At 41.7% G+C, this 25,624-nt stretch overlaps 1 protein-coding gene across 1 annotated transcript; it reads right to left on the bottom strand.

Moving 5' to 3' along the window:
- Positions 1 to 4,720: 4,720 nt before the first annotated feature.
- On the bottom strand, positions 4,721 to 23,294 carry ppp1r3ab (protein phosphatase 1, regulatory subunit 3Ab). The gene is made up of 4 exons (XM_060928207.1): positions 22,514 to 23,294; positions 21,628 to 21,674; positions 21,463 to 21,548; positions 4,721 to 8,862 (listed from the first exon to the last, which is right to left on the bottom strand). Exons 1-4 carry the CDS (start codon positions 23,284 to 23,286, stop codon positions 5,605 to 5,607), a joined length of 4,164 nt encoding a protein of 1,387 aa, XP_060784190.1. The 5' UTR covers positions 23,287 to 23,294; the 3' UTR covers positions 4,721 to 5,604.
- Between the last annotated feature and the right edge of the window lie 2,330 nt (positions 23,295 to 25,624).

Raw genomic sequence — 25,624 nt, 5'->3', positions numbered from 1 at the left:
TACAGGGTCGCAGGCAAACTGGAGCCTATCCCAGCTGACTATGGGCGAAAGGCGGGGTACACCCTGGACAAGTCGCCAGGTCATCACAGGGCTGACACATAGACACAGACAACCATTCACACTCACATTCACACCTACGGTCAATTTAGAGTCACCAGTTAACCTAACCTGCATGTCTTTGGATTGTGGGGGAAACCGGAGCACCCGGAGGAAACCCATGCGGACACGGGGAGAACATGCAAACTCCACACAGAAAGGCCCTCGCCGGCCACGGGGCTCGAACCCAGACCTTCTTGCTGTGAGGCGACAGCGCTAACCACTACACCACCGTGCTGCGGAATCCGAATAATCTCCAGTAAATCTGAACGAAGAGGCCATTGCAACCACTCTCGCCTGCTGAGTCTGGCTTTGGTCTATAGCACCGGTTCCCGCTGTGACGTCACCCACTCAGGGTTGGCTGGCTCAGCAGGGCAGCTCGAAAGCCAACTTTGCGGTCGATTTTAACTCTCAAAAATATATATTTTTTTATTCCCATTTATGCAACATACAAGAGTCAAGGATGGAGATACTATCCACTCAGAAATTTATTTAAAAATAAAGGTTCTGCGTATCTCCTTTAACTAGGAGAGAGAGAATGTTCATTGTGATGCTCGCTCTACCGTTTAACGATGATCTTTGTGCTACGATGCTTTTGGGAAACTCACCCCTAGCCATTTTCCTCTGATCTCTCTTATCAACAAGACATTTATTTCCACCCACAGAACTGTCCCTCATTCAACTCAGTGTTTTTTGTTTTTCGCACCATTCTGTGTAAACTCTAGACTGTTGTGTGTAAAAAAAAAACCAGGAGATCAGCAGTTTCTGAAATACTCAAACCAGTCCATCTGGCTCAAACCAACACCCGTGCCACAGTGAAAGTCGCACTTTGAAATCACATATATATTTTTCCCATTCTGATGCTTGAAGTGGGGTGGTACGGTGGTGTAGTGGTTAGAACTGTCGCCTCACAGCAAGAAGGTCCGGGTTCGAGCCCCGTGGCCGGCAAGGGCCTTTCTGTGCGGAGTTTGCATGTTCTCCCCGTGTCTGTGTGGGTTTCCTCCGGGTGCTCCGGTTTCCCCCACAGTCCAAAGACATGCAGGTTAGGTTAACTGGTGACTCTAAATTGACCGTAGGTGTGAATGTGAGTGTGAATGGTTGTCTGTGTCTATGTGTCAGCCCTGTGATGACCTGGCGACTTGTCCAGGGTGTACCCCGCCTTTTACCCGTAGTCAGCTGGGATAGGCTCCAGCTTGCCTCGACCCTGTAGAACAGGATAAAGCGGCTAGAGATAATGAGATGAGATGAGATGTTTGAAGTGGGGTGGCACAGTGATGTAGTGGTTAGCACTGTCACCTCACAGCAAGAAGGTCCGGGTTCGAGCTCAGTGGCCGACGGGGGCCTTTCTGTGTGGAGTTTGCATGTTCTCCCCGTGTCTGCGTGTGTTTTATCCGGGTGCTCCGGTTTCCCCCACAATCCAAAGACATGCAGGTTACGTTAACTGGTGACTCTAAATTGACCGTAGGTGTGAATGTGAGTGTGAATGGTTGTCTGTGTCTATGTGTCAGCCCTGTGATGACCTGGCGACTTGTCCAGGGTGTACCCCGCCTTTCGCCCGTAGTCAGCTGGGATAGGCTCCAGCTTGCCTGCGACCCTGCACAGGATAAGCGGCTACAGATAATGAATGGATGGATGGATGTTTAAAGTGAACATTAACTGAAGCTCTTGATTTGTATCTGCATGATTTTATGCATTGTACTGCTGTCAAGGGATTGGCTGATTAGAGAACTCCATAAAACAGCAGGTGGATGAATAAAGTGGCCAGCGAGTGTATATCAAAACAAGCTCCATTAACTTTAAACAGGGTCATCTTCCACTTTCATATGTGAAACACATTATCCTAAAATGCATTTTAAGTCTCTTTAAATCTGAGAAAATAGACTATAATGAGTTCTGTTGTTATTTTAGAATAAAATGCTGTCATGGGGAATGCCATGGCCAAATGGTTAGAGAAGCAGCTTTGGGACCAAAAGGTTGCCGGTTTGATTCCCTGGACCAGCAGGAATGGTTGAAATGCCCTTAAGCAAGGCACCTACCTCCCAACTGCTCCCCAGGCTGCTTTGTGTATGTTGTACATTGCTCTGGATAAGAGCGTCTGCTAAATACCATTAATGTGATGTTTGTCATTTAGATAGCAATAATCTGAACCTCTCTGTTGCAGCTGTGCTAAAGGTCACAATATTTTTTGTTCTGCTTTCATTTATGAAGATTATCTGGTCATTGAAAGGCTTCGGATCGCATGTGTATAGCCCACAGATACACTTTTGCATAAGCACCACAATATCCATCTCCACATTTTAATAAAAAGTCAGTACTGGGAGAAGCTTGTGCTGCACTATTACTGGAGAACTTCTTATTAACTTGGATATTACAGGATCAGGAGTCATCTTCATCTTCAGCAGGATATAGGATACACAGAGACACAGGAAAAATATTTTCAGCAATGTATATTCTTGCCTCATGTCTGATTTTGTGCTTTTAAATAAACCTCTAAACTACATGTGTTAGCTATTTGAATTTATTAATCAGGTATACACATTTGTATTAAATACATCAGTGTTTTGTGCTGATACATATTCTTAAAACTGCTCTGATGACAGCTCTAAATAGCATATAACATAATCGTTAGCACAGATAGCACACACGCGTGCGCACACACACACACACACACACACAGTCACAGTCTAGCCAACATGCAAAAATTATATCTCACCATGCAGCTCATTTGCCAACTGGGAAGACATAAGCAAAACATCGACTGGGATCATAGCTGATAGATGTTAATGTAGGCGACGTGGTGGTTTTTTTCATGATAAAAGAGCGCTGATGAATTCTCAAATCTGACTTGTCAGAAAGTGTTGATTAGTTTCTGATACTAGCAGCTCTGACAGTAGTGCTGGCTTCCAAGTAAATCACAGTTTTTTTTATTAATGCACTTATAATACATCATCATTCTCACTGTATTCATGGCATAATGGTTAGAGAAACAGCTTTGGGACCAAAAGGTTGCTGGTTTGATTCCCTGGACCAGCAGGAATGGCTGAAGTGCCCTTGAGCAAGGCACCTAACCCCCAACTGCTCCCCAGGCTGCTCTGGGTATGTCGTATGTCACTCTGGATAAGAGCGTCTGCTAAACGCCTGTAATGTAATGTAGTCAGCCAGGGATTACTGACTAAACATAGTACGAAAGGTGTGTGAACAGAAATTGACCTGAATCACATTGTGAAAGTGTGGATATTTAATAACTCATCACTAATAGCCCTTTTCTACCAACAGGGAACGGGTTCCTTTCTGGTTTGCGCACCAAATTTTAAACCGTTCAAAGCATCTCATCTCATTCATTATCTCTATCCGCTTTATCCTGTTCTACAGGGTCGCAGGCAAGCTGGAGCCTATCCCAGCTGACTACGGGCGAAAGGCGGGGTACACCCTGGACAAGTCGCCAGGTCATCACAGGGCTGACACATACCATAGACACAGACAATCATTCACACTTACATTCAAACCTACGGTCAATTTAGAGTCACCAGTTAACCTAACCTGCATGTCTTTGGACTGTGGGGGAAACCGGAGCACCCGGAGGAAACCCACGCGGACACGGGGAGAACATGCAAACTCCACACAGAAAGGCCCTCGTCGGCCACGGGGCTCGAACCCGGACCTTCTTGCTGTGAGGTGACAGCGCTAACCACTACACCACTGTGCCGCCCGTTCAAAGCATATCAACCAAAAATAAATTGGTTCGGAACCTGAAACGTTGGAATCAAAAAAGATAGCTGGTTGTTCCAGTGCAAACTGTGACAACATCAGAGGTCATGTCATTACTTTGGAGACGTTCTACTTCTTCTTATCATTAGTAGTTGGTCCATGATATTTTTGCTGGATGAAAACAAATATCTGCAATCACAGAACAATTGCACGCAGGTATTTAATGCAGTCTGCCATCTTGCTACTACTGTATACGTCTGTTGTGAATTGTGCAACACCCTCCATTGATGACGCATCCTTGATTAAAATGGTTCCGCTCAAAACTGGTGGAAACGTGGGCTGGTTCGCTAGCTGGCACCAAGGTTCAAAGAATGTCATTCAAGAGCCCATTCCCTGTTGGTCGATAAGCGGTAGAAGAGTGGGTGCTATGTTAGAACACAAACAGGTTTAATTATACTCAAGGATGGCTCCAAGTCAGAGGTTCTCAACCCGTGTGCGGTGGAACTTTGAGGAACCCAATGCTTTTTTATACAGGCTCATGAAATAGTATTTTTAAATACGCCAATGACACTGCTTCTTCAATAAAAATGTTTGTAGGTAGTCACTTATTTACAACTTTGACTTTAAAATGTTAATATTTTAGTCCCATTTTCATTTTGGTTTCAAAAATAAATTTAGGTCAAGGAGGAGGATTTTTATTGTTGCAACCGTTCAAATTGTTGTCAGGTCCATGTTAGGTAGACAAAGGCTCATGGGACTGTTAATGTTTCAACTTAGAACACATTAAGAGACAAATAGCAATGACACCTGCAGTAACTGATCACCTCTGGCCAGTATTCCCGGTGATGTAGTGGTTAGCACTGCTGCCTCACAGCAAGAAGGTTCCATGTTTGAACTTCATGATCAGTGGGGGCCTTTCTGTGTAGAGTTTGAATGTTCTCCCCATGTCTGTGTGGGTTTCCTCCCACTTCAAAGACATGCAGATTAGGTAAAAATTGTTGAACTTCTTCTACGTCGCTCTGAGTAAGAGCGTCTGCTAAATAAAACGGCTTCTCCTAGATCTCATCTCATCTCATTATCTCTAGCCGCTTTATCCTGTTCTACAGGGTCGCAGGCAAGCTGGAGCCTATCCCAGCTGACTACGGGCGAAAGGCGGGGTACACCCTGGACAAGTCGCCAGGTCATCACAGGGCTGACACATAGACACAGACAAACATTCACACTCACATTCACACCTACGCTCAATTTAGAGTCACCAGTTAACCTAACCTGCATGTCTTTGGACTGTGGGGGAAACCGGAGCACCCGGAGGAAACCCGGGCGGACACGGGGAGAACATGTAAACTCCGCACAGAAAGGCCCTCGCCGGCCACGGGGCTTGAACCCGGACCTTCTTGCTGTGAGGCGACAGCGCTAACCACTACACCACTGTGCCGCCCTTCTCCTAGATCCATGTGATGCAATCAACAGGGTTGCTAGGATATGTCGCATAATCACAGTTGCCTACTTTTACATTTTGAGTCATAGTTGATAAACAACTTGAAGTTGGTGTGACATTCTGGTTTGACCTTTGCTGTGCCTTAGCTCCAAAAAAGGTTGAAAACATCTGCTCTAAGTAACACTATTAAAAATGTCCTTCCCAATTAGCAACCAAGCTGCATACACATATGTTTTAATTCCTCATGTTTAATTCCTCAAAGAGACATTTGAGTCAAACAATAGAGCTGAAACACAGTGAATGGCCCGCAATAGAAAAAATATCATTTGCAAACCAGTAATAGTCTTTTTTGTCTTGTTGGGTCAAGTGCCTTTTAAAGGTTCTCCCTGGACTTGAAAGTAGAGCCAATACAGAGCGAGCAGGTAGAGCCCAAAACATGCAATGAAGTCACAAATATATATGGTTATTAAAAGAACAACAAACAAAAGGGTGTACACAATTATTTTTGGCATATTATCAGAGGAGAACTCTCTCCACCATAACAAATTCGGCTCAATGACTTCCTCCTCTTTGTCCAATAGAGGTCGAGTGGCTCTCTCTAGTTCTCTCATATCCTCGTTTGAGAGATCATCCAGCAAAGCATTTGGCTGGTCCTCATCGATATATTCTGAAATCGAAGGCATGGGTGATGGTATTATGCATGTTCTGCTTATGGAGAGCCTCTTTCCAATAGATATGCCATCTTTAAGTCCTGACTGTTGGGTGTTCTTCAGTCTGAGGAGACACAGCTCCATTTCATCATCTGTTAGAGAGTCTGTGGAGGCTCTGTCATCCATATTCTCGCTCTTTTCATTTAAACAGTCCTGCTCCTGCTTCTCCAGCACTGCATCAACTTCACCAATGGCATCTTCTACCGCATGCTCTTTGTCTGTTTGGCAGAACACATCTTTCTCTCGGTCAGTACATTCTGAATTGTTTTCTACCTCTTCAACTTGGCCACTGAATCCTAGATCTCCGTCTAGTGTCAGAGCTTCCTGTGATGAATCGATTCCACAGATAATCTCTTTTTCTTCTTCTTCACCAATGGAGTGATCACTTACTGGTTCCTCAAACGTCTGTTCCAAACCTGTTTTTTGCTGCTCCTGTCCCACATGTAGATGAACCTCTCGAATAAAAGAGTCTATATTCGGGATATTTTGTATCGTAGCCAAAGAAATTGCACTACTAACCATCTCCTGCTCCTTAATTTCTGCTTCAAGCACTTTCTTATCCTCCAATTCCACTCCATTTCTTCTTGGCTCTGCATCCTTTTCCTTGTCATCCTTCTTTACCTCTTCTTCATAGTCCTCTGTGTCGTCTTTAAATTTGTCTTCATTATCTAATTCTACTTTTTTGTAACTTTCTGGTTCTTCTTTTGCAACATGATCTTCTTGTTTGTCTTGTTGTTGTTCTTCTTCCTCTTCTAATGGCTTTTCTATTTCACTTATTTCCTTTACTTCCTTTGATTGATTTTCTGTCATATCTGTTAATTCTTGTACTTCATATTTACCAGGATTCTTCAGCTGAACATTTTCTTTAGCGTCTTCTTGTTGTTGTTCTTCTTCTTCTTCATTTTCTTCTGAGGAATCTTCAGGATCGTCAGGATTGCTACTAACACTAGATATTGCCATATCGCTAACCAAATGTTCATCATAATCAGTAACTTCATCAGGAAAATTCAAAGGCGAACTTCTGTGTTCTTTATTTTCATTGATTTGGGTGACATCAATAAGGTTTGATGAGATCCTATCTACAGATGCTTGTTCTGGGATCACATGGACTGTTTCTGTCTGAATAGTTTCAGCATCATTTTCTATTTTTTTCCAACTATCTACACCATCATATCTATAACTTGGATTTGATTCTGTTTCAGAGCCAATATGATTTGAACTATCACTAGTTTGACACCTGTTGGTTGTTTTCTGGATCACGTTTGTGTCGTCTGTAGTTTGGAGTTCAGGAACCGCAGCTTCAACTGCCTCTGGGCTTTGAGTAAAGAAAACGGTGGCTGGAATTTGGGGTTGGATGGTCGCTTGTGTTAGATCCTGAGAAGGTGATGAAGCTTCACTTTGGCTCATTTTAGGTGCGGCGTTTGCTGAAATATCAGAAATAAAGTCAGGCATGGGAGTGTCGATTTCTTTTAGGCACTTGATGCGAGTATTCAAGGTTTGCTCTGATGTTTGGGCTTCCTTGTTCTGCATCGTATCATCATAAATTTGAGTTTCAAAAGATGTCTGAGTGACTGATCTGTCTGTGGATTGTGGATTTTCAGGAACTATAGCTGGTGAGGGCTTGGCAGCTGCTAAGTCAACTTCAGACTGTGTGAATAAAATTGCATTGTCTGTACACATCAGTTCTTGCTGTAAGGTGTTTAGTGAATATCTTGTAAGCTTGTTGTCTGGTGAGTATTCTGTATCGTCTGAATGTTCACTTTGTAAAAAACTCATTTCTGATGTTTGTTGTGTCTGATCAGTTGTGGATTCTTCCCAGGAAACCGAGGGCAGGCTGTTTGGTGATTCTTGTTTCTCTGTAACTGCTTGTGATGGTTTTGAATCTGAAATACTATCATCCAACAGATTGTCTGTAATGCCTGGTAAAGCAGTGTCCTGAAAAGCAATCTCTGCAACAAGTTTTGTTTTCACATTTGGACCAGATAAAGTATTTCCAGTAGCACTCTTTGTGTTATGTAAATATACTGGAATTGTTTCTTTGCAGGCCCCATGATAATTATCATTGTTCACATGTTTTGCTGATATTTCTGGATTTGACCTTGTCTCTACACTTGGGTACGTGACTACTCTCATACTCCCATTGTTCGGTTTCCCAGCTGACTCGTCAGCTTTGGATGCACTGTTCTTAACCCCTTTTCTGTCATTTTCCATTCTTTCAAAAACTTGATGGTAAAGTGGAGCTACTATTGTCCCAAATGTATAGCGATGGCCAAACGACTGAGGTCCTTGGTTATTCTCTAAGAGTGTGTTGTACACATGATTTGTTTTCCCTACACTGCTGTTCGTGTCTGCATTGCTCCCCATCCGTTCTAGCGGACATTTCTCAAAGCATTCCCATGCCTTTTCAACATTTTTACCAGTAGATTTGTCTGAACTTTGGCATTTAAGTGAAACACTTTGGTTGGTAACTGCTTCTTTATCTTGTCCGCCTTCCAAAAGCTGAGAGTATACCACAGATTTATGACTGTTTACAGAGCCCAAGGTGGGTCGCCTAGTCAGGGATTTGGAAGGATGTATTACTTCAGGCTGGATTGCTGGAATTTTGTCCTTTTCCTGTGTTTGGATTTGTCTAACAGGAACCTGGTTTCTGTCAACATCCATGGAATCTACACTGGATTTCTGTCCTTCAGTTCTTCTTGACTCAGCCAGCAAAGAAGCAACGTTGGTTTGTGGTGTTGACAGGTTTAAAAGTGCCTCGTCTCTTGCTGGAACAGGGACATCCGCTTCGTCAGTGTCTTTCTCAGTCTGTTGGAGATCTTTTTCATCTTTTTGTTGAAAGTACTGCTGTAGTTTTGCCATCCGTGCTGCTTTTCTTCTTTTTCTCCTACTGCAGTTTCTGCTGTTTTCCTCCTGTTGACATACCGTATGAAAAATATTAGTTTTTTAAAAACGTTTTCATCAGCATGCATGATATCTTTCTAAATTTACTCACTGTGTGATTCTTTATTGCTATTTAAATGTTTTTACAGTCATTTAAGAGCAGGGGTTATCAACTGGCAAACTGGATGCAAACCCAAAGTATATATATGTTATTTACCAGCTGGGAGGTCCGTATGGTGAAATACCATGACTGAGGTCTTGAAAGTACTGAGCGAGGCCCTCTGGGCCGAGGTCAGTATTCAAGGCCGAGGTCACGGTATTTCACCATACGGACCGACCTTAAGCTGGTAAATAACATATTTATTTTTTTCTTTACCAAATTCTAACAGAAAACGAGAGCGCCCGAAAGGGAAAACCGAGCCGAGCCGCCATTTTGAATCCTCATTCATGGCTGTAATGCAAATGGTTTCCTCCTTGGTATACAAGTGCACTTCCATGGCAGGAAAAAAAACTATATTTTGCCACCTATGTAGTCCCCTATTTATACAAAATTGAGTCATTCAGGATTCAGCCATGTTTTTGCTCGGCGTTAGCAACAGTTAGAGGTTTTTAGCTTTCTCCTGAAATGTTTTCTTTTATTTCTTCTTCCTCAGGCTAGTAAAACTCGCTTTCGCTGTGAAGACTGTCATTATCACTATCCATGATGTAAAATTAATGCTATTATACTGAGAAATGCTGGCAAAAATGTATAAGATTTTGATAATCTTATAAATAAATCTTATTAAAAAAATAAACGTTAACAACAAACATAGTAGCATTTTTTGTCGTTGAGAACGAGCGAGTCACCAGAGGTCTGTAACCGGGGTCTGTAACTGGGGTCCGTATAGTAGGATACGGACCTGCTCGCCAGCCAATCAGAGCGCAGGATTTGATGGAAACTGGACCGCAAAAAAAAAAAAATAAATAAATATATATATATATATATATATATATATATATATATATATATATATATATATATATATATATATATATATATGTTATTTACCAGCTTAAGGTCAGTCCATATAGGGAAAAACTGGGACCGAGGTCTGGAAAATGCTGACCGAGGCCAAAGGTCAGCATTTTTCAAAGTTGGATATCCTTAAAGGCAAAGAGTTTTCGAAATCCAAGGAGTCTCTGTCGTAGAGAAAGACTCTATGACAGACTCTATGACTCTACGAAAGACTCTACTCAACTCTGTGCTCACCAGTGATTTACTGGTCAGCATTTTCCAGACCTTGGTACCAGTTTTTCCCGATACAGACTGACCTTAAGCTGGCAAATAACTTATTTATTATTTTCTCCACTACAAAATAATTGATTCTTCAGCGCTTCTGAAAAAATGTGCAAAACCAACAACAGCAAATGCAAGGAGCCACCAAACGGTTTGCTGTAGAGACTCGGGGTTGTGCTCTCCAAATTCGCCATTTTCAAACATCAGATCTTCCTCTGCCTTGCTCAATGGACGAGCCACTTGAGGGTGATTACCCTTTCCAAATTCATGAACTAGCTGCCTTTTTCTCTACGACAGAGTCTCCCTGGATTTTGAAAACTCTTTGCCTTAAAGGATATCCAGCTTGAACCATGATTGTTAAGATAGCGCTGAAGACTAGGATGAAATGCTGTCAGGGTGGTGGGTTCATAGTGGCTGCCATCTTTCTTCTTTATTTCCATGAAGAAGCGTCAGATAAGGATGTTTTAGCTCTTTCCCAATATTTCTGTGCTCACCGAATGATTGCAGCTGCCTCTTCCACACGTTTATATCATAAGCAGTTTTCTTTTTCATGTTTTCGAGCCTTTGTTGCTCGATAAAATTCTGAACTTCGCTCATAAACTCTTGTTGTTGTTTCGCTTTTTGCTGGGATTTTTCTTTTTCAACAGTCACGTTTTCATCATTTTTATCAGGATAGTAAAATTCACTTTCATTGTGCTGTTCGTCTTGGTCTGAAGCCATTTTTTAGTGCTACTGTAGGGAAATTATACTGAAAAACTCGCAGCAACTGTGCAACAACAAAGTTGCAAAAGGGAACCTGAAAATCTCAGCCAAGGTAAAAGAGCTCGGACCACGGTCAGAGATAGGAAAATACGGACTGTTCCGCAGACCGGCAACAACCAATCGGAATGCAGGATTTCTTACCGAGACCACTGAGAAAATAATTTTAAAAAAGTATACTGAACTGAATCCTTGAAAAATACTGTAGCAGTACCAATAAACATTTTTTTTTAAAAACTACCGTAGTTTAGTGACTAGCTTTCTCAAGTCCAGCTTTTCCAGCAGATTCTGCATGTTATGGCTTTTCTGATCATCACATGCATTTATGTAAATTATCAGGGGTGGACAGCAACAAAGTACATTTACTTGAGTTCTGTACTTAAGTACACTTTTTGAGTATCTGTACTTTAGTTGAGTATTACTGGTTTTGGAAACTTATGACTTTAACTTCACTATATTTGAAAGACAAATATCGTACTTTTCACTCCACGACATTTCTGTCAAGGTCCTCGTTACTCGTTACTATGAAGCAGCTTTGAAAGTGTGGTTTTTTTCTTTTCTTTTCTAAAACATGATTGTTTTTTTCGCAGGTGACACTGAGACAGCCTATCAGTCATCACTAGGGTCACATCATGTCCATAGACTGGATAAAACCAAGTTCAATGATTTCCCAGCAGTGTTATTTGAACACGATCAGTTGATGGCAGAATGGAAGGAGGCGGTTCTTCTGGAGAACGCACACACCCATGGCCCATGAACCCATGTTTCAGTTTTCTGAAAGGATTAAAGATTTGTTTCGTTTTAAATGTTTGCTTTGTTTGCCTAAAATGAACCACATCACGGCCTACAAAAACTCGCCGTCTGACCTGCGGAAGCATATTGAGGCATGTAAACGTTTTATTCCAAGAGAAAACTTGCAGTGAAGTTGTCTGTGCTTTTAGAGCTAGCGATAACGTTGCAGTAGCTATGCAGTCTGGTTAGTCAAATGACTTTTTATGGATTTGCCTGCCAAGTTGCCGTAACCTTGTCCACGGCTAACGTTAACGCATAGCTAGTTAACTTGGACACTGTTAGTTAGCATGTAAAAATGGAGTTGTGCTAACATGAATAACGTTAACTTATCTGAAGTGCTTTCAGAAATGTTTTAGCATAATCTTGCTAAATAAACAGAATGTAGAAATCTTTCTTTTCTAGTAGCGTTAGCTACACAATATGATTTTGAGTTTGAAAAGAGTTTGCTGGCATGTCAGGTGGAGTTTCACTGAGTAGCTAGCTTAACGTTAAACCACCATGATGGCACAGCATGCGTTCATTTTGTAAATACAGTAAATCCAGTCGGTTGCTTCAGAGGCGTTAGGTTTTGTAAGTGTTGTGGAAATAATACAACAATGCACTGACAGAAAACATACTTTTAATACTTAAGTATTTTTAAAAGCAAGTACTTCAGTACTTTAACTTAAAGGGATAGTTCGGGATTTTTGACATGAATCTGTATGGCATCCCCATCAATAGTGTCGTGCAAACACACTGACTTACCCCTGACAGCATCCTGTGAGTCCAGTTCTTGTCCAGTTTTGGTCCAGACGAAAGTAGTCCGGCAAGTTTGTTGGGGTCACGAAAGTAAAACGTTTTTCGTCTCAAAACAGTATGTGTTCAAAAGAGTGATATATTTGCATCACAAAACCGTTGCCAAATAAAAAGTCAGACCTTGAAATCGCTTGGCACTATTTTCTTTCCCTTCTTATCACTGCGCGCTGCCGCCAGGTGACAGCGAAATGGAGACCCACTAAGCTGGTGGGAGACCAAGGCTGCACTCTATCCACGGCTTACACACGTGATGGCACGGAGGATGTGTATAGTGGCAGCATCTGTCCCCCCAGAGAGGATCTTTTCAAAAGCAGGACAGATTATAACTGAGAGGAGAAATAGAATCAGAATTAACTAGTTAATTGCAGCAATTAAAGGAATAGGTAGGAAAAGGAAGGCGCAAAGACACCGCGCAGCGCCTGAAAACGGGTTTTCAGGCGCTGCGCACCCGTTTTCAGGCGCTGCGCGGTGTCTTTGCGCTTGCAGCGGTGCTTTGCCTGTGCTGTGGCTGAAAATAGTTCCAGATATAAATCGGTATAGTAAATCCCTTCGTGTTAATTTGCATTGATATGTGTACTCGATGTGAATGTACAAGTCATGAGAAATAATTATAAAAAATCTTGAGTTATTTAATTCACTTTTGCAACGACAATGCTAGCTGGACACACCGGATTACAGCGACTAAGCTAACCTGGGCGTTTATAGATCAGGACAATGGCTGGGTCGGCTACAAAACGCTTTGGCTCACTCATCCAACTCTAGGGACTGCAGGGACTGACTCAATTTCACCTGGGGGTGGCGTATTCCTTTAAATCAAAAATAAAATCTCAGGAGCCGTTTGGGAGCCGAAAGAGCCGGCTCCTTATAGTAAGAAGAGCCAAAAGAGCCGGTTCCCGAAAAAGAGCCGAAATTCCCATCACTAAAACAATGAATGAAACAGCCGTGGCTGTCACCTGGCGGCAGCGCGCAGTGATAAGAAGGGAGAGAAAATAGTGCCAAGCGATTTTGAGGTCTGACTTTTTATTTGGCAACGGTTTTGTGATGCAAATATATCACTCTTTTGAACACATACTGTTTTGAGACGAAAAACATTTTACTTTCGTGACCCCAACAAACTTGCCAGACTACTTTCGTCTGGACCAAAACTGGACAAGAACTGGACTCACAGGATGCTGTCAGGGGTAAGTCAGTGTGTTTGCATGACACTATTAATGGGGATGCCATACAGATTCATGTCAAAAATCCCGAACTATCCCTTTAAGTAAAAATTTGACTGGACAACTTTCACTTGTATTGGAGTAACATTTGACCAGTGGGATCTGTACTTTGACTTAAGTAATGAAGTTGGGTACTTTGTCCATCTCTGTAAATAATGTTGCTGAAGATGAAGGAAGGTCATTTTATGAAAAGTGTGAGCACCAGAGACATTATGTCATCAAGTGAAGAGGGTGTTTTTTTGTTTTTATTTATTTTTTTATATTTATGATAGTGTTAATCTATGGTCTGATTAGCAAAGTGATGGCATGGCTTGTTTAAAAACACTAAACCCACAATGACGAGTGTATTTATATATTTAATGAGTCACACATTCAAATCAGACGTCCATGGCCTTAATCTGACCTGGTAGCATGATGCACTAGTCTGAAACAAAACATAACCACTTCGAAAAGCCATAAGCAAATCGTTAATGGTTAAGAATTAAAAGGTAAACGTTTTGACCATTCAGTCATGTTAGTTGCTTCTCCAGACTTTTGTAAATAAGGAATATCATGTAACTGGATCTTTACACAGTTTAGTTGAATCCCTCTGTAGTAGAGTATAAACAGATGTATTCAAAGTCCAATAAGGACAGCAATGTGTCCTTCGTACTTTCTGTGGTTCTCATGTGTCTTGTTTAGGCCCGTGGTACAGTTAATGCTTGCAAAGGCTTACCCTCAGCAGTCATTCTCAGAAAAAGGTCAGCCCATGTGACAGTGTGTGACAGCACTCATATTGCTCATGGACTAGCTTTTGTAAAACGCTGTCACATTCACTGTTTATTTTTTGGTGCTCAATGTACACAGTGATGCCTGTAAAAGGCGAACTGAAGTCATTTTTAAACTTGCTTTATTTCTTAATTAATGTGTTATTCAATTACGTTTTCGGTTTTAAGAAAGAAAGAAAGAAAGAAAGCACAACTTTATTCATCACACACTTGTGAAATTCCTCTCTGCATTTAACCCATCTGAAGCAGTGAACGCACACATGCACACACACGTGAGCAATGAGCACACACGCTTACCCAGAGCAGTGGGCAGCCATGCTAACAGCGCCCGGGGAGTAGTTGGGAGTTTGGTGCCTCGTTCAAGGGCACCTCAGCCCAAGGACATCCCATATTAACCTAACCGCATGTTTTTGAACTGTGGGGGAAACCAGAGCACCCGGAGGAAACCCACGCAGACACGAAGAGAACATGCAAACTCCACACAGAAAGGCCCTCGCCGGCCGCTGGGCTCAAACCCAGAACCTTCTTGCTGTGAGGTGACAGTGCTAACCAATACACGACCGTGCCGCCCATTAACCTTATATGATGACTTGTATGGGCAACTACTTGCAATTAAATATGATACTTATCGGCCTATTCGTTTTTTTAGCCACGTTGAATTTAGTTCGTTTGGTCCACGGCAGGCGTCGCTTATCCACACGATCTTCACGAGACTTGTGCGAGACTTCGAAACATGACACGTCAGCCAGGTGTCAGTATCGCCATTTTGAAAACTGTTTTCCAAACGAAATATTGCACAAAAACGAGTTTAAATGACGATTACTGCCTACTTTTTTCAAACTTTCCTGATTGCTATCAAAACAAACAAAACTTCCGGCTTGATTACGTCAGCATTCGAAAGAGGGCTTGTGCGTCTTTTGACAACGTTGGCAGATGTTGGTCACTTTGATTTCCGCTGTATGTTTTACTTCCGTCCTACGATGTCTCGCACAGGTCTCAACGAATCTCGTTTATGCCCATTGCTTTGACATATGGACTGATATATTACATAGCATATTTCAAACACTCATAACTTGCTATAGCAGTGGCCAGGGCTACGCACTTCCTGGTTCCTGAGTTGTTTGCGACGAGTCTTTTTTTCCGCGAGTGTTGGCGTTAATTACTAATCTTTTAAAAAAAATGTTCTACAGATAATTTTCCAGTATCCTCTTCATTTTTATTGTACTGTTGCTTTCCTTTTTGTAATTTCATCAACTTTCATCATCATCATCAACTTTTATTCCAGACTCAAGGTCCAATTTCAAGAATTTCCACTTTCGCTTTCCTTTTTCCGCTTTTTTCCTCTTTTTTCGGAAGAACGCCGAGACCGGAAGCTTTCTTTTTCTTTCTCCTCCTGCGTAAAGACCATAAGCGGAGGCCATCTACATCGGATCTGCTTTAATATCAACAGATCTTCAATTAAGGTACATGAATCTTTTCATCATGGCACATCTTCAGCCTCTTCAGTGTGCTGAGTGCAGGATGTTTAGTCATTCTTCCTCCGTCGCTAGCAATAGCTTTATTTGTGATAAGTGCAGATTAGTTAGCTCTCTGACGGAGAAGATTACAGTGTTAGAAGTGCGTGTCCAGGCTTTGGAGAAGGCCAGTGAGAATGAGAACAGTGTAGTTTCTGTAGAGGAAAGTCTGGATGCCCTAGGTGGAGTTAGTAATCCCCCAACTCCGGCACTAGAGCCCTTACAGCGGGGCAAATGGGTGACGACTCAGCAGCATAAGCATAGAGCCAAAGCTACTGCTGAGGCTCGCCCACGGGAGCACCACTCCTCTCCGCGTCACGTGTCGAACAGGTTTGCTCTCCTTAGTGATGCACCCACTGAGAAACCTGAAAGAGCTCTGGTTATAGGGGACTCTATCATACGGCACGTGAAATTAGCTCAGCCTTTAGGGGCACCAGCAGCTTTAGTCAGGTGTATACCGGGAGCCAGGGCCCCGGACATAGCAGGTAATCTTAGGGTCCTAGGCAAGCACAGGTTCTCAAAGATAGTTATCTATGCAGGAGCTAATGATGTATGCCTTCGTCAGTCTGAGGTTACTAAGAGTAACTTTGTAGAGGTGTTTAAATTAGCGAAGGCGATGTCCGATGCTGTAGTATACTCTCCACCATCCCAATGCGGCATGGCGATGTAGCTTACAGCAGGTTATGGTCGCTGAACTGCTGGTTGTCCAGGTGGTGCTCTGAAAACAGTGTGGGCTTTATAGATAATTGGTCTAATTTTGATGGCACTGCTGGCCTGTTAGGGCGGGACGGTATCCATCCCACTCAGGAAGGTGCTGCCCTCATTTCTTGCAGCGTAGGTCATAGTCTCAGAACAGGCCTAGTTAATTTTTGACAGTCCAGAGCCAAGGCCAGGGAGCAGACGAACAGGCTAAACCGACTGTCTGCTAGCTGCACAGAGTCGTCACTCAGGGTCCACTACATCGAGACTGTGTCTGTTCCCCGAGCTAAGCAAAAAGGTAGAAATATTCAGAGAGTTTGTTCTAGTAACCTAATCAATATAAAATTAGATCATACTGACTGTACAGCTGCTGCCAGCACCTGTGATCTAAAGGTGGGGCTATTAAATATTAGATCTCTTACATCTAAAGCGCTAATGGTTAATGAACTCATTACTGATCAGGAGTTTAATGTACTTTGTTTAACTAAAACATGGATTAAGCCAAATGAATATATAGCATTAAATGAAGCGAGTCCTCCAGGATACAGTTATATACACCAGCCTCGTCTAACTGGCAGAGGAGGAGGCGTTGCGGTTATTTATAATGATTAACTAGGTGTAACACAAAAACCTGGTTATAAATTTAATACATTTGAAGTTCTTCATACTAACAATGTATGTAGCCTTGAAAAATAAGTCTACCCAGTTAATTCCGTTACTTATTATTTACAGGCCCCCGGGACCATATTCTGAGTTTCTTTCTAAATTTGCAGATTTTATCTCAGAGCTGGTTATTTCCTTAGACAAAGCTTTAGTTGTCGGAGATTTTAATATTCACTTCGATAACCCAGAAGACCCTTTGAAAACAGCGTTTGTGTCCATTTTAGATTCAGTAGGGATTAATCAGAATGTCATAGGACCAACCCATAATTGTGGTCACACCCTCGATTTAATACTAATATTCGGGTTAAACATAGAAAATATAGTCATAATTCCACAGTCTGAAGTTATCTCAGATCATTATCTCATCTCATTCAAAATACATCTGAGTAATAATATATGCACCTCACCACGCTACTGTATTAAACGTACATTCATGTCAACTACTGCACAGAGCTTTATAAATTATCTCCCAGAGTTATCCACTTTGATTGGGTCACTGTCAGCCCCTGCACAACTTGATCAGGCAACTGAATGCTTAGAGTCAACATTCCGCCAGACCTTAGATAATGTAGCTCCTCTTAAAAGGAAAATGGTCAGAGACAAAAAATTAGCACCCTGGTATAATGATGACACTCGCACATTAAAACAGACCACTCGAAAATTGGAATGTAAATGGCATCAAACAAAATTGGTAGCGTTCAAATTAGCGTGGAAGGAGAGCTTCCTGAAGTATAGAAAAGCTCTTAGTGCTGCTAGATCAACATATCTCTCCTCCCTAATAGAAGATAACAAAAATAATCCTAGATTCCTATTTAATACTGTAGCAAAATTAACCAGGAATAAGTCCACTATAGACACATGCACACCTGCAGTATGTAGTAGCAACGACTTCATGAAATTTTTTAATAACAAAATTGAGAATATTCGACAAAAAACTCTAACTACTAATTTAAGGTCAGATGATATAAGTGACCCTGTAGTTAACAATATAACTGTATCAGATCTCATCTCATTATCTCGAGCCGCTTTATCCTTCTACAGGGTCGCAGGCAAGCTGGAGCCTATCCCAGCTGACTACGGGTGAAAGGCGGGGTACACCCTGGACAAGTCGCCAGGTCATCACAGGGCTGACACATAGACACAGACAACCATTCACACCTACAGTCAATTTAGAGTCACCAGTTAACCTAACCTGCATGTCTTTGGACTGTGGGGGAAACCGGAGCACCCAGAGGAAACCCACGCAGACACGGGGAGAACATGCAAACTCCACACAGAAAGGCCCTCGCCGGCCCCGGGGCTCGAACCCCGGACCTTCTTGCTGTGAGGCGACAGCACTAACCACTACACCACCGTGCCGCCCATTGTATCAGATCATCAATTAGAATGTTTTACTCCCCTAAAAGAAACTGAATTACTTTCATTAATCTCAGCATCAAAAGCCTCAACTTGTGTACTAGATCCCTTACCTACACGTCTATTCAAACAGATAATACCTGAAGTAATTGAACCGCTTCTAAAAATAATAAATTCTTCTCTTACGATTGGCTATGTACCCAAATCCTTTAAACTAGCAGTTATCAAACCCCTGATTAAAAAAACCTGACCTTGATCCCTGTCAGCTGTCCAATTATCAGCCAATATCAAACCTCCCCTTTATCTCCAAGATCCTTGAAAAAGCTGTGGCACAGCAGTTATGCTTATATTTACATAGGAATAACATCCATGAAATGTATCAGTCAGGATTTAGACCTCATCATAGCACAGAGACAGCTCTGGTTAAAGTAGTAAACGACCTACTGTTGGCGTCTGATCAGGGCTGTGTCTCGCTGCTTGTGTTGCTTGACCTTAGTGCAGCATTTGATACCATTGATCATTCCATTCTCCTGGATAGACTAGAAAACGTTGTGGGAGTTAAGGGAACGGCCCTCTCCTGGCTCAGGTTTTATTTAACTGATTGCTATCAGTATGTTGATATAAATGGTGATATTTCTAGACGTACTGAGGTAAAGTTTGGTGTTCCACAAGGTTCTGTCTTGGGTCCACTGCTTTTTTCTTTATATATGTTGCCTCTGGGTGAAATTATTCGTAAACATTGTATTAGTTTCCACTGTTATGCTGATGACACACAGTTGTATGTTTGTGCAAAACCTGATGAGAGACACCAGCTTAATAGAATTGAGGAATGTGTAAAGGACATTAGACACTGGATGCTTATTAACTTCCTTCTGCTTAACTCTGACAAGACCGAAGTACTTGTACTAGGACCACATGCACCTAGAAGTAAGTTTTCTGATTACACAGTAACTCTGGATGGCCTTTCTGTTTCTTCACGTGCAGCTGTAAAAGACCTTGGGGTGATTATTGACCCCAGTCTTTCATTTGAAACTCACATTGATAACATTACCCAGATAGCTTTCTTTCATCTCAGAAATATTGCTAAGATAAGAAATTTAATGTCACTACATGACGTGGAAAAACTAGTTCATGCTTTCATTACCTCCAGGTTGGATTATTGTAATGCCTTACTGTCTGGATGTTCCAATAAGTGCATAAACAAGCTCCAGTTAGTTCAAAATGCAGCAGCAGGAGTCCTTTAGAACTAGAAAATATGACCACATCACCCCTGTCTTATCCACACTGCATTGGCTCCCAATCAAATTTCGTATTGATTATAAAGTACTACTATTGACCTTTAAAGCACTGAATGGTCTTGCACCACAGTACCTGAGTGAACTTCTGCTCCTCTATGACCCGCCACGCCTACTTAGATCAAAAGGTGCAGGCTATCTGCTGGTAGGTGAAGGCGACATCAGGGGGCAGAGTTTTTTCTTACAAAGCCCCACAATTATGGAACAGCCTTCCAAGTAGTGTTCGGGAATCAGACACAGTCTCAGTGTTTAAGTCTAGGCTGAAAACATATCTGGTTAGTTAAGCCTTTTGTTAAAGGTGTTTATGAGGTAAAGGTGTAGATCTGGAGGGTCCTCAGACATAGAGTGTTTTGGTAAACTGGGATGTATGGATGCTGTCAGTCCCCACTCGCTTGCTCACTCGAGTTTGTTGACGGTGTAGTGGCTGCTGCTTTATGTCCCGGGGCTCCCTCATGCCTGTGTTACCTTCTGGCTCTCCCCTTTTAGTTATGCTGTCATAGTTAGTTTTGCCGGAGTCCCTGCTTGTACTCAGTGCAATATGTATACTGTTCCTACTTATTCAGGTGACATTGGGCATACCTAACGACCTGTGTTTTCTCTCTCTTCCCCCAAATCTGTCCCTCTGAGTTACATGTCGGTCCTGGGATCGAGATGCTGACCTCTTCTGCTCCTCGGACCTGCCTGATCCATCCTGGTGCCCTGTGTCTGGTTGGAGTCTCATCACATCGCTCCTGTGGAGGGCGGCCCCATGTGGACAGTTGGGGGTCGCGCCTGGAGGACGCTCTGGACTCTTGCAGTGGTGCTTTTGTGGCTCGGGACTGCAGTTGACTTGCTGACTTTAGGACTGCAGTTGACTTGCTGACTTTGGGACTACGGTTGTCGTGAATGGTTTTGCACTCGGGTTTCCATCGGTGGGGGGTTTATAGCATCAATGAAGCTGACTTTATGTTAGGACTGTTAATGTTATAGTCATGTTTTCTGTTGTTGCCCGGATGGGGATGGGTTCCCTTTTGAGTCTGGTTCCTCTTGAGATTTCTTCCTCATGTCGTCTGAGGGAGTTTTTCCTTGCCACCATTGCCACAGGCGTGCTCATTGGGGATAGATTAGGGATAACATTAGCTCATATTTTAAGTCGTTCAAATTCTGTAAAGCTGCTTTGTGACAATGTTTATTGTTAAAAACACTATACTAATAAACTTGACTTGACACAGAAAGGCCCTCACCAGCCGCTGGGCTCGAACCCAGAACCATCTTGCTGTGAGGTGACAGCGCTAACCACTACACCACCGTGCCACCCCACGAATTGAATTGATGCAGTTAAAATGATTGACAAATTTAAATGGTTTTCAGTGGCTGCTTTCTGAAGGTGTTATGAAATGTGGTGTTTTGAGAAGTGCTCATGGATTAAATGTTTGTTAATAATCATGGAACACAAGGGCATGCTGAGGCCAAGTGCATTAGTTTATACAAGGGTAAATACAGTAGATCTGAACATACCTTCAGTTTGTGCTCCTCTTGTATTTTTTCTTCTTTGATGCCCACAAGTTCAGTAACAGCAGCTATTCCGTGGTTAAGAATGATTTCTAATAGGAGATATAATGCCATCAAGGATCTCCATCAAATAGTAAAAATTTTCAGCAACCATCTGAAGGAAAATATTACCTGGAGTTTCCTTGGCATTTGAGGTAGTGCTGGTTATAGAGGAATGTCTGGAAAAAAGTGAGCAGTATATAAAATCACATCAGCAGATATTTAACAGTTATACCATGAAATCAAGTCGTACATGAGCTGACAGCTGACGAGGCGTGTAGCACCAAGTCAGCTATAAGCCATATACGATGAGATTGAGTGGAATAATTGCTTTATTCTATCCACTTTCACTGGATTTTGAAAAACAGAGCATTTCTATTTTTACTTTTTGCAAATCTGATAAATAAAAACTTCATACAAAACGTCCGACAAAATCGTTTCCGTTTAGAATGTAAACAAACCAGCGAAATGACAGTAGCAATTTGTGAAAAATGCTATAATAATAATAATTCTTGAAAAAAAGATATGTTCTTACCATCAAATACTTTTATTCCATATTTTGTTGCTTTTTTTATTTTTTGGGGTTTTGTTTTCGAGTAGAGTTTTTATTTCGTCCTCGGTTGGTTCAGCAACACGCTCCACCATTTTGTTTTTCTCTACTCATGGTATATAAGCTGATAGCCTTGTAGTAGAGTAGCCAATCAGAGCATGCAATTGCTCATATCCAGTGAAAGTGGATAGAATAATAGTGCATTTATATTACATAACACATTTTTCAAATAAGAACTTATATATATATAAGTTAATATATATATAAGTTTATATATATATATATATATATATATATATATATATATATATATATATATATATATATATTGCACAAATCCATGTCCAGATTAAATCCAATTTTTAGATTATACATTCCTTTTGAATAAATAACCAAATGAACTTTAGATAAGGTTTTGAATAATGACATTAATTATTAATTTTTGGAGTCAGATTTTGACATTCTCACCTGCCTGGTTTCAGACAGCTTTTTGGTTTAAGTTTCTCATTTTCATGTTTTTCTTTTGTCTTTTCATGACAAAACAAAACATAATTCTGTCCATTGTTGTTTGCCCAGAAAGTTCCAAAAGGTGTTTCATATCGAATGCAAAAGTCCACTCTGGCTCCTTGCTCTCCAAAAGGTGGCACCAGCGTTAACTTGAAAGAGAAGCAGTCCGTATCCCCTTGGCTTGACTCTGGCACATATTCTGCCAGCAGGTCAAAATGGCTGCTCCAAAAGTCCAAAGAAGTGCGGATGTAGACCAGCTTATCAAAACACATGTTCAGAACACGAACAATCCCTTTCAGTGTGGTTGTTCCAGGGAGAAGCTCCAGACCCTCTAGATCCACCTTCTGCTCTTGGACCTTAAAGAGTAGCTCATCCAGTGTTGGTGGAAGAGCAAAGAGAAGTTTCAGAAAGTACTCCTTTGTATCCTTAAGCTCAACCTCCAACAGGTCTGCGGGATCACACATAGACCCGGTATCAAACTGCTTTACCAAGACCAAACTCAAGCCAAAAGCATCCGCAAAAGACACTCTCCGGGAGCTGGAAGGTGGAGGCTGGCAGTCATCATCGGAGCAGGACAATGAGCTTCGGCGCCTTGGAATAGGTGATGATTTTGGTTTGATGCCCCCAATTCCCAGGAGTTCATCGTCGCTGTCCCAGGGGCAAGGCTCTGGCAGGCCCAGCAAGCTTGAGCTGCCTATGTTGAGCCCCTGCAGCTCTCCCACCACTGGCTCCATCAGACTGTGTGGACTGTCTGGGGCAGAATGAGAGTTCCCTAACCGGCTGGCAAATAGCTGATAAGCAACATGCTGGGACTGAACAGATGGACTCAAGTTACTTTTGACATTGCAGCAAGAAGCCAACACTATAAATAGAGCTCAAAACCGAATTCAACTATGCAGCTAAGCCTCAGGGGGAATGCTGTAAATACAACCTCCCAAGCATATTGTTAACAGAGACAGCGTCACTGAAATTTGCTTGAAAGGCTCCATTTCTAATTATAACTTCTTTGTTTCTTTGCCTTATATGGAGTAAATTGTTGTACTTTATTTAGTGAATTTGTCAGTTTTCAGAGGTGGTAAAAGTGACCAAATTCTGTCCTGAATTAAAATTGCATTTACATGTCTCAATAAATACTGTAATAAAAGATCCAACTTCAAATTCGCCACTTAAGTTAAAGTAATTTCAGGTGAAGCTCAGTATCAATCAGGAAAAAATGATGATGAGAAATCATATTTATAGATAATGTATAGATATGAATCCAAAACATAATCAAACACTGTCAGAAATAGGGGTACATTAGGAGTCCATTTCTGTTCGCCAAGGTACAAGCTACACTAATGTACCCCCTAGGGCTCATTATTGGACCTCAAGGTAACTATGTGTACCTTTTTAGGGCCAAAAAGGTACATATATGTTCCCAAGCAGTATATAAAGGGTACAAATAAGTACCTTAGAGGGTACTGCCCCAGTGACAAGCTGTCAACTAAAAGTGGGCCAATTTAGTCCCAAGAAGTATTAAATTAGTTTACTTACAAGTATACTGTCAGTACATTGATATCAATATACTCAGTACACAAAAGTATACTTAAGGAAATATATTTTAACTTTACTTAAGTATATTTAATAAAATGATCTTAAAGTACAACCCCGATTCCAAAAAAGTTGGGACAAAGTACAAATTGTAAATAAAAACGGAACACAATGATGTGGAAGTTTCAAAATTTCACATTTTATTCAGAATAGAACATAGATGACATATCAAATGTTTAAACTGAGAAAATGTATCATTTAAAGAGAAAAATTAGGTGATTTTAAATTTCATGACAACAACACATCTCAAAAAAGTTGGGACAAGGCCATGTTTATCACTGTGAGACATCCCCTTTTCTCTTTACAACAGTCTGTAAACATCTGGGGACTGAGGAGACAAGTTGCTCAAGTTTAGGGATAGGAATGTTAACCCATTCTTGTCTAATGTAGGATTCTAGTTGCTCAACTGTCTTAGGTCTTTTTTGTCGTATCTTCCGTTTTATGATGCGCCAAATGTTTTCTATGGGTGAAAGATCTGGACTGCAGGCTGGCCAGTTCAGTACCCGGACCCTTCTTCTACGCAGCCATGATGCTGTAATTGATGCAGTATGTGGTTTGGCATTGTCATGTTGGAAAATGCAAGGTCTTCCTTGAAAGAGACGTCGTCTGGATGGGAGCATATGTTGCTCTAGAACCTGGATATAGCTTTCAGCATTGATGGTGTCTTTCCAGATGTGTAAGCTGCCCATGCCACACGCACTAATGCAACCCCATACCATCAGAGATGCAGGCTTCTGAACTGAGTGCTGATAACAACTTGGGTCGTCCTTCTCCTCTTTAGTCCGAATGACACGGCATCCCTGATTTCCATAAAGAACTTCAAATTTTGATTCGTCTGACCACAGAACAGTTTTCCACTTTGCCACAGTCCATTTTAAATGAGCCTTGGCCCAGAGAAGACGTCTGCGCTTCTGGATCATGTTTAGATACGGCTTCTTCTTTGAACTATAGAGTTTTAGCTGGCAACGGCGGATGGCACGGTGAATTGTGTTCACAGATAATGTTCTCTGGAAATATTCCTGAGCCCATTTCGTGATTTCCAATACAGAAGCATGCCTGTATGTGATGCAGTGCCGTCTAAGGGCCTGAAGATCACGGGCACCCAGTATGGTTTTCCGGCCTTGACCCTTACACACAGAGATTCTTCCAGATTCTCTGAATCTTTTGATGATATTATGCACTGTAAATGATAATATGTTCAAACTCTTTGCAATTTTACACTGTCGAACTTCTTTCTGATATTGCTCCACTATTTGTCAGCGCAGAATTAGGGGGATTGGTGATCCTCTTGCCATCTTTACTTCTGAGAGCCGCTGCCACTCCAAGATGCTCTTTTTATACCTAGTCATGTTAATGACCTATTGCCAATTGACCTAATGAGTTGCAATTTGGTCCTCCAGCTGTTCCTTTTTTGTGCCTTTAACTTTTCCAGCCTCTTATTGCCCCTGTCCCAACTTTTTTGAGATGTGTTGCTGTCATGTA

Source organism: Neoarius graeffei, chromosome 8 (assembly GCF_027579695.1).
Source record: "Neoarius graeffei isolate fNeoGra1 chromosome 8, fNeoGra1.pri, whole genome shotgun sequence".
Classification (NCBI taxonomy): Eukaryota; Metazoa; Chordata; class Actinopteri; order Siluriformes; family Ariidae; genus Neoarius; species Neoarius graeffei.
The sequence above is the reverse complement of the archived record's forward strand: the minus strand, read 5'-3'. Positions and strand labels throughout refer to the sequence as shown.